Source organism: Otolemur garnettii, unplaced genomic scaffold, assembly GCF_000181295.1.
Source record: "Otolemur garnettii isolate 467f Iridium unplaced genomic scaffold, OtoGar3 scaffold00119, whole genome shotgun sequence".
Lineage (NCBI taxonomy): Eukaryota > Metazoa > Chordata > Mammalia > Primates > Galagidae > Otolemur > Otolemur garnettii.
In genome coordinates, this window is record NW_003852514.1 from 41,511 (window position 1) to 54,162 (window position 12,652).

At 40.2% G+C, this 12,652-nt stretch overlaps 1 protein-coding gene across 1 annotated transcript in view; it reads right to left on the reverse strand.

Annotated features, from left to right (window-relative positions):
• Positions 1–12,652, reverse strand: part of AMPH (amphiphysin) — a 201,056-nt gene that overhangs the window by 40,265 nt on the left and 148,139 nt on the right. Inside the window, exons 8-12 of the mRNA XM_012809958.1 lie at positions 7,903–7,978; positions 7,202–7,284; positions 5,892–5,900; positions 4,718–4,856; positions 3,653–3,781 (exon numbers count right to left, since the gene is read on the reverse strand). Of these exons, the coding sequence (XP_012665412.1) occupies positions 3,653–3,781; positions 4,718–4,856; positions 5,892–5,900; positions 7,202–7,284; positions 7,903–7,978 (436 nt within the window). The remainder of the gene's footprint in view (positions 1–3,652; positions 3,782–4,717; positions 4,857–5,891; positions 5,901–7,201; positions 7,285–7,902; positions 7,979–12,652) is intronic.

Here is a 12,652-nt window from a genome sequence, read left to right on the forward strand (position 1 = left end):
AAAAAAAAAAAAAAAAAAAGAATAATGTAGGAGCACAAGCACAGACACACACAAGATTTTTTCCTAAGTTCTTAGGAGGAAAAATAGAGAACAACGGCGTGTCCTTTGAAAGGTAAATACAGAACCAGAATTACAAGTCTTAATCCTGGGGCAGCTCTCTGTGAGCAGGTAAGGACATTTTCCAGAAAAAAATTCTATCTGTATTTAATATTTGGGTCATTAAAGGGCTCTGCAGGCCTAATGATTTCCATTTTCAATCTCAGGTCACACTCAGGAGAGCACTGTGACACTCTAGGAGACAAATCCGTCAGAGACTGGGTATATTTCAATCATAACATTTTGAGCTTCTGGGCAGGATTAGTATAAATGCTCCTCCCCTCCTCCCAGCACATCCTAAAAATAGCAAAGGCTATAAAAACCTATCTTCTAAATGTAGATGACTCATTTAGAAAAACATGAATATTAAAGTAAAATGTAAATGGATCATTCTACATTATTACATGTATCAGAGAAAACCTTTCCAGATACGTCTCAGCTGTCGGTTTTGAATACTCTACTCCCTTGCAGTTAGCATCTCACTGCTTCCAAGCACCGTTATTTATTCTCCTTTGTCAATTTATCTGGGCACGGTCAAACACATTGCTGTCCAGGTGATGTGACCCATACACTTACGGCAGGTACATACACACATCTCATGTTACAAGTATACTCCTGTGCACTCACGTGTCCAGCAGCCCTCGGGATGGAGCTCTTTCAGTCACACCATTTCTAAATGCGCAGTTATACTACACTGAAGTTAGCCTAGAGGCTGTGAAGCGATTAGATGCAGCAGTTACAAATGGTCAAAACAGCACGCACTTGACCCAGCTGCATCTTTCCCTGGAGGATGAACACTCTGTCAATGGGCACAAATCTGTGCCACACGGAATCCCGATGGCTCAACCCAGTGGCTCCCCCAGTGTGGTCCCCAGACTGGCAGCAGCAGCAGCCCCTGGGAGCTCGGGACAAATGCAGATTCCGGACCCCAACCCAGACCCTCTGAATCAGAAACTCTGCTAGTGGTGCTGATGTAACACGAAATGGGTATTTACATCTCCAGAGGAACAAGAAAAGGAAGAAACTGTCAAGATGTCTGAGGAAAAGGCAGCACCTGTAAATTTTTAAATAAAGTGAGATGATATCACTCAATGAACCCGAAAGCCCACTGAAATATATAAATCCCTGCTTCTTTCCCTCTTGACATGAGATGCTCCAAGTCTCCTCTGCTTCTAGCTGCTGGTGCTAGGTGGCTTCTCAGATTCAAGAAAAAGAGAAGAAACCTTTCTGCCCCGTCCCTAGATAAAAGAAAACAATATGCATGAGGCTGTGCTCCCCCAAATGCACCCTATGATGTCTCTCGTGGTCGGTCCTTTTAAATTGCCTGGCAGACTGAAGGGCAGATGTACAACCAGGAAATTATAACAGATGTAGGTGGGGAGGTGATTTTCCCTCCCTTCCCCACAGCCAGAGCTCACGCACGCCAAGCAAAGCCCAGGCGCGGGGCTCTACTACTGGCCTGTGTCCTTGAGCAGCTATAGCTGGAGAAGGCTTCCCCCTTCTCTCCTCAGCTCTTAAGTTTCATCCAATGATAGCAGCAAAGTTAATGCTCCCAAGTGTACTTAGTGGCCTCTCCTGCCATTTGTTATTTTCAAAAGTGCTTTGATTCTTTCCCTCACCACAAAGAGTCCTTATGTACAAGCCAGTAGACTGCAAATTAAAAAATAAATTAAAAAGAAAGAACCCTTCTGAGCCTCATCATTATTTCACAAGTCTGTGTGTCACGATGTCTCTCCTTCGGTTGCTTCGTCCACTGCAAGAGGATGTCCTCGGCTAAGTGCTCACGGCTTCTAGGTGACCAAAGTCTCCATGTGCGATGGAATTGAGAGGATGCTCTCTGAGTGTCCAGGAGACAGTAACAGAGGAAGGGTATTATCTCCCTAAAACACTCTCAATTTGAACATTCCCATAGTGAAGAAGACCACAAAGCTGGGAAGAGGCACGTACAAAGGGCTGCGCAAACTGGGAACGAACTGCTCGTGCTTGGTACCCGGGCAGCTGCCGCAGGGCAGCTCTGTATTCACAGACACACAGTCTGCCCCCACCCTGATAAACATGCAGTTCCTCTCCTCAAAGGAGCTATAAAGCACATTTCAAACTCTAGTTAGTTTCCAAAACTCAGAATCTCATGCAAACAGAGGAGGAAAAACAATAGCTCAAAGCATTGTGCCGGTTTATAAGTGTCCTCCGAAGGGACGACAGGTGAGGATTCCCCACTGCACTGCTTCTGAGTTTTTATTTTCTAAGATCCTTGTTATCTCTGCAGTTATCAACAAGATGTGACTGCAATAGAGACATTATTGTAATTGGTCATTTACATGCTCAGTAATTACATGATTGCATTAGTGCCACTTGCAAAATGTAAATATTTCAGACAACACAGAGAGGAAATGGTATTGGCCTGACTTCTCTGGGGACTTCCACCTGGGAAACAAGGAGATAGTTTCCCATTAGGAGCAGTTCTGGAAGTTGCAACCATTCTGGAGTCAATGAGACAAATCTAGCTGCTAGCAGCGAAACGCCTGTGAGCAGCTGCTGGCGGGACGTGTGCACGCAGGTGTCCTTGAAAGCAATGGGAACCCTGACTCCATCTGCTGAATCACAGAAATGGTACAATCCTGCTGAAGGGCGACAGACTTGAACTTACTCACCTCTCTTGATTTCATTTTCCAATTCTCTACTAGAAATCAATATGACAGAAAGAGGGGAAGGCACAAAACATGAATTTTTATGTGCAGAGGGTACCAAAAAATGGACGCCCGTTTTAAGAAAGAAAAAACTATATTAAAATTGTAATACTCAATATATTTTGATAACATTTATTACCTTGTATATTGTGTCTTCTACCTCTTGTAATTTCAGAAGCTAACTGTGACTTGAATATTATAATTTTAAAACAACTTTTCCTTTATTAAAATGTATATACCTTTTTTGGCACCTTCTGTTGTGTGTGTTTGTGTGTGTGTGTGTGTGTGTACATACTATATATACAGATGGTCCCCAAAGTGCTGATGAAGCAACAAAAAAACCAGGAGAACCTGTGGCCAGCAATCAGAGGTTGGTACATCCAACTGATGGGCTGCTATGGCTGAACATGTTTCACAAACACAATATTATAACATGAAAATGCTCCAAAAAATTAAGTAGAGGAGTCAGGAATACATAATAGCACCATCCGAATTTTATGGTGCAAAACGGATATAAACTCTGGCCTTGGAGGAAAGACTGTAAGAAAATAGACCAAAGGGCATTAGTGGTTATGTCAGAGTGGTATGATTTGAGTGACTATTAAAATCTTTCATTTTATTCTTCATGGTATGTACCCAATTTTCTACAATAATTATATACTACCCTTAACAATATAAGAATAATTTCACACAATATACATCACTGATTTAAGAATGTTTCAGACATATCAAGTAATTAAGACAAACCTGAGTGATAATGAAAATCACATCGTTGGCTCTGAAGTCTGCCGTTTTCCCCAGAGCTGACCCCTGACAGTCCTTCTGCCATGGCACTGCCATGGGCATCCTGGCTCGGAACCAGCACTCACCTGGGAAGGTGTAGTCACGCTGATTTCTGGAACAAAGTTGTCCTCAAAGAAACTGATGATGTTCTCCTGCTGCAGTTCCTTTGTTGGGGTGACTTTAGGCAGAGGTGGAATGGGAGGCCCTTTCCTTGTCTAGGGAACATTAAATATAAACATTAATCCAGCCAAAGATGACGTGGGAGACATGAAGAAATGTCCCATGAACAGAACTCGGTGGACAGATTGATCTTTGAATGCAACTTAAATAGAAATAAGCCTTCCTGATCCAGAGAAACAATATTGTCTATGTAGAGGGGACTCTCAAGATGCTATGGTGCTCAGTATGTTACATGTGTATCAAACACACTTTTGATTTAGAATATTTTCAACCTACAAAGAGTTTATCGGAACATAACCCCATGCTAAGTCAAGAAGCAGCTGTACATCAAAGCGTGAACTAGACTGGGCTTGGAAAATAAAGGTGGCAATTTTTCTCTACAGTTGCCTTTACCCAGCCTTTAATGTTTCTTTTTAATCTCATGGTCCATACAGTTTTATTAAATGGCTACTCAGATAGGATATAGTACAAAAGAAATGTGAAGTGATAAATAAGCATAACTGCTTTTCATGGCAATGCTTGCCTTGAATGTAGCCGAAAGCCCCAAGCCGGAGATGGTTTCATGGAGAAGGGAGGATTGAATGGACCCTTCAAAGAGAATTCTAAGAGCCAGAGATGCTACAAGAGGACAGCACGCTAGCCTGAGCCAGCTGAGAAGGGGTAGGAAGGCCCAACAGACTCAAGCATGGGGCATGTAAGGAAATATAAAAAGTCAAATAGGAAATGGGTAGGGGAGACACAGTGATTCACACTGGTTACCCCAGCACTCTGAAAAGCCAATGCAGGAGGATCACTTGAGCTCACAAAGAAAGAAATAAAAACCCAGACTGTAGATGCCTTAGTAAAAATCATAATGCCCACAGCTTACACCTCAGGGTCCCCAACTGGAAATTTCTCCGTGGCACTAGTATTCCTGAAGGGACCAGCTCTCCATGAGTTTTTCCATCCACCAAAATATTTAGTCTTCCTACCTGAGAAGGCGACCTAGGTCGTGCTGGTGCAGGAGATGCAGGTGCCAGTGTATGATTCGGACTGGCCGTTGGGCTCGGGAGGGGTGAGGGCTCCTCGGGTGGCGACGGCGTCTTTGCAATGCGGAGAGGACCCGAATCACTAGATGAACACAGAGGACTAAGCAAGGGGCCTTCTAAGGAACAACACTCATTTGCTCAGGGGTTCTCCAGAGAAATCCTGAAGCATCCTGATGCATAAGGTCATGTTTATTATCCTGCTCCCCCTTCCAGGTTAATTCTGGCTAACAGTAAGAGTGACGGTGATAACTGGGACCATTTACTGCCCACTGTGGGCCAGACCCCATTCATATACTATCTCTTCTCTTCACAGCGGCAGTGCCTTATTGTCCCCACTTTACAGGTAAAGTAAAGTGGGGCACAGAGAGGTTAAAACAACCCTAAAGCCATCCAGAAATGTAGTGGATCTGAATTCAAGTAAAGAATTCAAGAATGCTTTTGAATTACTAAGAATTCAAGTTCTTAGTAACACAAACTCCTGCTCTCTCAAATAAACCCTGCAAGCATCTTCCAAACATAGGAAGGAAGGAATTAATTTAACTAGTTCCATTTTTTATTCCCAGGCAAATCATGCCATGTTACAATCTACAGAAAAACCTACTCTGAAAACTGCAAAATTTTATGTTAAAAGGCAGCCTTAGCATAGTGTAAATATTTTGTAGACATGCTCCCTGATGACATATAAAAATAATTCCACTAATTAACTTCTCTTTCTACACCTTATAAACCAATGACTCAACTCAGACACCTTGAAATGTACAAATAAATCATGTGATGAGTGAGATTCGGTAATGTTTACTGAGAACCCACCATGTTCCCGGCACCAGGCCAGACGGTTGGGAACAGCCCAAATGTGATGACTAAGAAGCACTCGGGACACATCCTACTCTCTAAGAATTTCTAAAGTCTACGGCTAGAAAGAACAGAACCTATACCCCAAAATAAAACAGCACAAATTCAGCAGCATGGTTTGCATCTTTCTGGGGCCAGGGGAGCGGGGTCCTTTAGAGAACACAGACACGCATGATTGGGGCCACATGCCAGCAATCATGTCCTCTAACAGGAAGCGCACACCCAATCTAGTAAGCTTAACAGAGACTCCACTGAGCTCACTCACCACCTCGCTCTGCAGAGGAATGTTGAAAAAAAACAAAAGGAACATGTGTCACATGGTCCTGGCTCCACTGGGTCTTCACTTTCTCTGATTCGGGAGAAATCATTAGGTGAATCTGTCCCTTCATTTCCATGTAAGGGGACGACCATAACTTTTTACAACACCCAAATATAACATCACTTCAATATTCCTGTTCTCATTTTTCCTTTCTGCCTAGCTCAGTAGTGAAATAACTGCATTCAAACAGTAACAGTAACAGCAGTGCTCTTCTCCTTAGGTAGAGAAGGTAAGGCTACTGCTCACTTAGTACAGCAGCCATCCCAGTAACTGTGAGTGCAGCTAATCCACATGGCAAGGAAGACGACAACTACCCCTCTCCAGAGGGATGCAAACACGACCATACGTAGAAGTTGGTGTGTGAGTATGGCTGTGTGTTGTTATAACTGCACACGTCAGAGTGCTTGTGCTGACTGATGTTACAGCTGCACACACAGACTGTCAAGAATGGCTATTTATTATACCTTACAAGCTATTTAGTCCAATAGCATCTTACCTTTTTTCCACTGAATTAAAAGAATAATAAGACATTTAACCAGAGAGGTTACTGAATTTACTTAAGGAAAGCAAATGACCTACAAAGTCACAAAATGGAAAGCTGGGTCTTCTGAATCCCAGCCCAAGGCTCGCTAGCCTGTGTTCCCTTGAGTACATAATGCCTGAGAAGGATGGAGGAAAAGGGGCTCCAAACACAAGAGGAAGCTACAGTGATGCCAAGCCTGGCAAGGCTGACATTCCCCTATGGATTGCTGGTCCTTCAATGCATCTGACTGGCATACATCAAACAGCATATGCCGGAAAACAGAGACAACTCATTGTTTACCAGATCAACAGTTAGGAGGTCAGATGATGAGGAGGTCTCACTTCCTCTGTCCTTTCTCAAAATGGATTCATCAAGGATGTCAGCCCTCATGATAAGAATCAGGAGCGCCATAGGGTAGGGAAATTCTTCTCTTCTCCAGAGAAAGTAACAAGTGTGCAACTAGAAAAAAACTACATTAAAATTTCACACCATTGCTATCTGGCCCTGTGGAAGGCTGAGAAAGGCAGGTAGTCAGCTCTACTGTGACAGTAAGAACCCTCACTGAGTAACTGAAGACCAGACGTACACACAGAACTAAGGTCAGCATCAGCCCTTGGGTGGAAAGGCCCTTAGAAACTTCTATAAGATGAAGGAAACAGTGTAGGCTGGGACACAGCCTGCATATATTTCAACAAGAGGCATATTCAAAGTGCTCTGATCAACACTGGCCTACCTGGGAGCTCCTTGAATGGTGAAGGCCTTGTCGGCGTGCTGGTCACCCAGTTTCGTCATCACTTCATATAGTTTGTGGCAAAGCTAAGGGGACAGAAGCCACTTGTGTATTAGCTGCCAGTCATCCCAGGTGCCAATTAAGGCTATTCTCCCCAAGAATGAAACTATTTATTGAGAAAGTAAGACTCTTATGATAGTTTGGATGGCCTCAAGATAACAGAAATTCTGTACATCATCCAAATTTAAAATCTGTGTCAAAACTAAAATATACCAAAAAAGCATCAAGATATATTTATTAACCAGTACAGAGCAGAAAACAAAAGCTCACTGTCTATATTAACCCCACTAGTAATACCCACACAATCACCCCATTGAATTAAGAAAACATCAGTCAACAACAGAGTTGTCTCTAAACATGTTGAGACCAATTTTAGGCTAATTTTTCACTTGAAATTCAAACTTTACAAATTGGCTGAAAAAGAAACGAGGCTGTGAAATTGTGAAAAAAATCTGCCAGAGATACGGAAAATTATGTGGTCACTACAAAACACAGTGGCAGCATCACTGGGAGAGACAACCCACAACTGAAGAAAACAGGCAAGCATGAACTCTTTGGATAAGACTGTGCCATTTCCCTTGTCTCCAAGATAAACCTTCCTTTACTTTATATTGCATTTGTAAAAATAATCCATCACGACTCACCACCGCAATTTCCTTATGAAACTTGGCTTCAAGGCTGGAAACGTTTTTGAAAGTATTGACATAAAATCCAACTCGTCTACCATATGGAAATACGAGGAGGAAAGAAGAGAAAGGGAAAGACCAGTCAGCAAAAATGGATTTTTAATGGCAATGAAGCATATGAAAGCCAGATTTTCCTGAAATTTTGAATAACATTAAACAAAATACTTAACCCAAAGTATGCCCAACCTTTCCTCATCTGTTAGTGTACCAAAAAGAAGAAGAAAAGAAAGAAAACCTTTTGGCATAGAGCACAACTTCTCCTAGAATTCAGTTACTACCCTAAAACAGAGGTTCTCCAACTTTAGTGTACATCAGAATCATCTGGAAGGCTTGTTTCAGCTTTAGTAGGTCTGTGTGGGGAGACAGAATTTGCATTTCTAACAAGTTTCTAGGTGATACTGGTGCTGCTGGTTCAGAGACAACACTTTTGGAACCACTACCCTAAGAATCTGTTTATATTTTACATAGATATCTTGCAAAAGTTCTGAGATTTCAGATGTTTATTATTCATTTTTATAAAATATAAATGGTCCCCTCCAAATGTGTTTGATAGAGAGAAAATTAGTTCCAATTATTCAGCAAAAGTAAGAGCACCCTTTAACTGAGCAGAGAAATCTTCCCAGAGCACTGTGAGGGGCAGCCTGTGACCCCTTCTCTAGGACCCCAATCAAACCAAGACAGTAATTCTTAACACCTTCTTCTTTCAGTTACTCAGCTAATAACCTGATGGCAGCATATTCAACTTCTCCCCAGCTCATCTATCAAACTCCCAGCTAAACCCCCAGCTCCATTTATTGCCCACAATGGTAGGTCTCATGGTTTCCTCACCAAATGCTAACACAGAAAATCATGCTACTCAGATGACTATCCACCCCCAAAATGAGCCCCCTAACTCATGATCTCAGCATCCTATTTACATACACTCTGTGGTGGCCACTGCATACGCCAGATCTTGCCATCACTCACAACTGTCCCACCTCTAAATGGGACATTCCAGTGGCCTACCCACTAACCTAGTTTTCTAGACCACAAGTCCCCTCATTCATTCATTTCAATTCCATCTGCTGACTTTTTTAACCCCTGTGAGATCAATGACTTTTTTCCTCTAGGCTATGACATTCAAACTCAGCATAAATAAAATAGAACTCAGTATTTCCTCAAAATTTCCCTTTCTTCATATATGGTCTGTCTCTTTGAGAAAAGCCTTCCCTAACCACCCAAACTGTAGTTACCCCATCCCATGTTACTCTCTAATAAATTATCCTGTTTTATTTTCTGTATTAAATTTATTGTCTAACATCTTATTTTTTTCTTTGTTTTTTAGGTAACTGCCTTTATCCATTCTTCAATGTAAGCTCAAGAAAACAAAACAAAACAAAACAAAAAACTTTCAATTCAGGATTGTTAGCACCTAAAAGAGTGTTTGGCACACAGTGGTAGTCAATAAATATTTGTTGAATGAATGATACATGAATCTGATGATTACCTCTCTCCTGCTTTATCAACATCAGCCCCTCCTGGAAACTGTCATCTGACCTTAAGCCACATTAGGCTAAAGTTCCATGAGCCCACATATCTGCTTCAGCTTCTTTGCCTTTATTCATGCTCCTTATCAGCCTAAAAATAGGTGACTAAATGGTGACTCAATATATTCATTTTCACTAAATGGTGACTCTATTCATTTTAAAATATTTATCTCAAGTATTACCTTTGAAGTCTTTCCTTCTTTGTGATACCTCTCTATTATTTCCTATGAATTACAAGCTCCTTTAAACCATACAAACATACCCTAGAATTTTGCTCTTTTAAAATTGAAATTGCACCCCCCTCTAGATAGTAGTTCATTTCTCTTCTCCTTCATATATCTAAATATTTTAAAGTTTTCTACACATGGCAATAATGGAGGAATGGAGAAACAACAACAACAACAAAATGAGATACACTGAAAGCAATTAGCAAAATAGTAGACAGAAATCCTACTTTCTCGGTAATTACATTACAGGTAAATGGAAACAGGTAAATTGGCACAGCAATCAAAGGCAGAGGTTCACAGAATGGATAACACACACAGAGACACACACAAAAGATCCAACTAAACACTGTCTACAGGAAACACACTTTAAATTATAATACAAAAATAGGTAGGAAATAAAAGAATGGAAAAAGATATGCCATGCTAATGTAACCAAAAGAGAGCTAGAGTGGCCACAGTAATACCACATATCAGACAAAATAGACAAAATTTATTATCAAAGATGAAGAAGAACATTATACAAAGATAAAACAGCCAATTCATCATGAAGACACACCAATTATAAACATACATAAGCTTAACAACTCAAAATCAAAATATGTGAAGACAAAGCTGATAGAATTGAAGATAGAATAGAAGCAATAATAGTTGGAGACTTCAATATCTTACTTTAGGTAATAAATAGAATAAATGGCAGAAGATCACTAATAAAGAACTTGAACAACACTATTATTAATCTAAAACCTAACAGATACAGAACATTCCATCCAACATGTGGAATCACTTTGTACAGTGCGATACAGAATTTTATGCATTAATCACTAATATTTACTATGTTCATTACTGCATGCCCAGCATTACACATTTCACCTTAGGAGGAACAGAAGATAAAAAGTTACCAATTTCAAATTCAACATTGTGCTGTATGTTTGGGAAGAGACATATGGATTTATGAAATAACTTGAAAATTCATGACTGCATGTAATTTCATTTTATATAGAGAGGCCCTAGATAAAGGCAGCAGGATTTATAGAAAACAAACAAACAAAAAAAACAACACAGAAATATTTTTAAATGCCACATTTAGGATTTATAAGCTTTCTAATTTTAGGCAAAGTGGTCCTTAGCTCCCTCATCTATAAAATGAAAAGATAAATAATTATGATAGAGGTTATATATGTAAAGTCCATGGAATGATACCTGGCAAATAAAAAGTGTCAAAATATGATCTCTCGCTTGCTCTTCCACAACATACATGCACGCATGCGTCCATACACCCACACGCATACACAGAGCACATAATTATGTGGTTAAGTATTCTGGACTTACTCAAGAAACAAACAATACAAAGGAAAGCCTAAGCCAGATTTCGAACAAAAGGCAGGATCTGGATAGAAAAACTAGCACTAATTGATGTTATTTCCTGAGTGCCAAAATAAGGGGTTAGACTGATTTAAAAGCATTGAAATATTTATACTGTATATGACCACAAAAGGGTAAAAGTTTTTCTCAAAATTATTCCTCAGATGCTTCCTTTGTTCTGCAGTCTCTGGAAAGTCTTTTGTGTTACAATAAACTTTAGTGAGTAGTTTACTTTGAATAAGCAAATACTATTAATATTTGAGGATGGTACGTAAGCCTGCAATAACATCAGTCAATCCCACTTGTGAATGCTCATTGAGATCACAAGGGGAAAAAATCAATTACATGTCCAACACATAGTAAGGAAAATAGTAAGTATTTATCGCTTGGAAATTCTCATAATTTTCCCAAGGATATTACTTCATAGTTGTCAATTGGCAACTTCCCAGGGGTATTATCTCATAACTAGAAGTGTTGAACATTGTGGTACTCAAGCCTTTTTGAAGAGCAGCTCATAAAGCAATGAAGTAAATAATTACATTGGAGATTACAAAAATTCCTCTGTAGGGAAAAGGAAAAGAATAACTGTTTTATTTGTATGCAAATGACAACTTGTATTTGAAACAGACTATCTACTGAAAATGATAATTATCTCTGGAGAACTAACGTCTGACTTGATGGTGTCTTTAGGAAGGATAAACACACTGATGCAAAAGACGAATGTAAGGATACTGGATATAAGTATTTCATGAAATGTGATGGCAACAAAGTATTATCTCTCCTTCTGAAAAACTCAGATCATTTCATATCATTTGTGCTTTTTAAATAGACATGAATAACTAAATTAATTCAAATTATAAGTAGATATCTGTTTTCTCTGTTTCTCTAAAAGTTTTGTATTTTTAAGCTATTTAAATCCTTGCTGAGAAAGAGAAGAAGCCTTATTTAGTAAGGTCCTATCCAGTCCACAGAGATGCCAATGTGGTGCTTCTGAAAGAGGAGGAATACTGGGTGAGGTCAAAGACAGAAATGAAAGGCCAGTCTCCCAGTATACCCCCCCAGAAGAGGATGGCTGATGAGGGTCAGAGCAGTGGGAGTGAGAAAAGAAAAGGGGAGACCAATCCAAAAGACTACACTAAAAAAAAAAAAAAAAAAAAAAAAACCAGACTATTTTCTTATTGGCCCTTTGGTTTTTTGTAGTTAAGGACTCCTAAGTTTTGCGGCTTTGGAGCCCAGCAAGGATGCTACCAAAAAGAAAAATTCAGGTGTTGAGTATCTCAATAATCAGTGAGATAATTTCATACATGTTGAACTTTGGGCAATGGGTTGTCACTGAGGTAGACATTTCTACAGATTATTTTGCAGTGAACTAAGCCAAAATTTCATGCAGATAGTTCAGTAGTTCAAAAATTAACAGCGAGCACCTGGTAGTGACCAAACTTGAGAACACTAGAGATGAACATAGAAAATAACTAGCTCAACCGGCTAAGGCGCCAGCCACGTACATCTAAGGTGGCGGGTTCGAATCCCCAGCCCGGACCCGCCAAACAACAATGATGGCTGCAACCAAAAAACAGCCGGGCACTGTGGCGG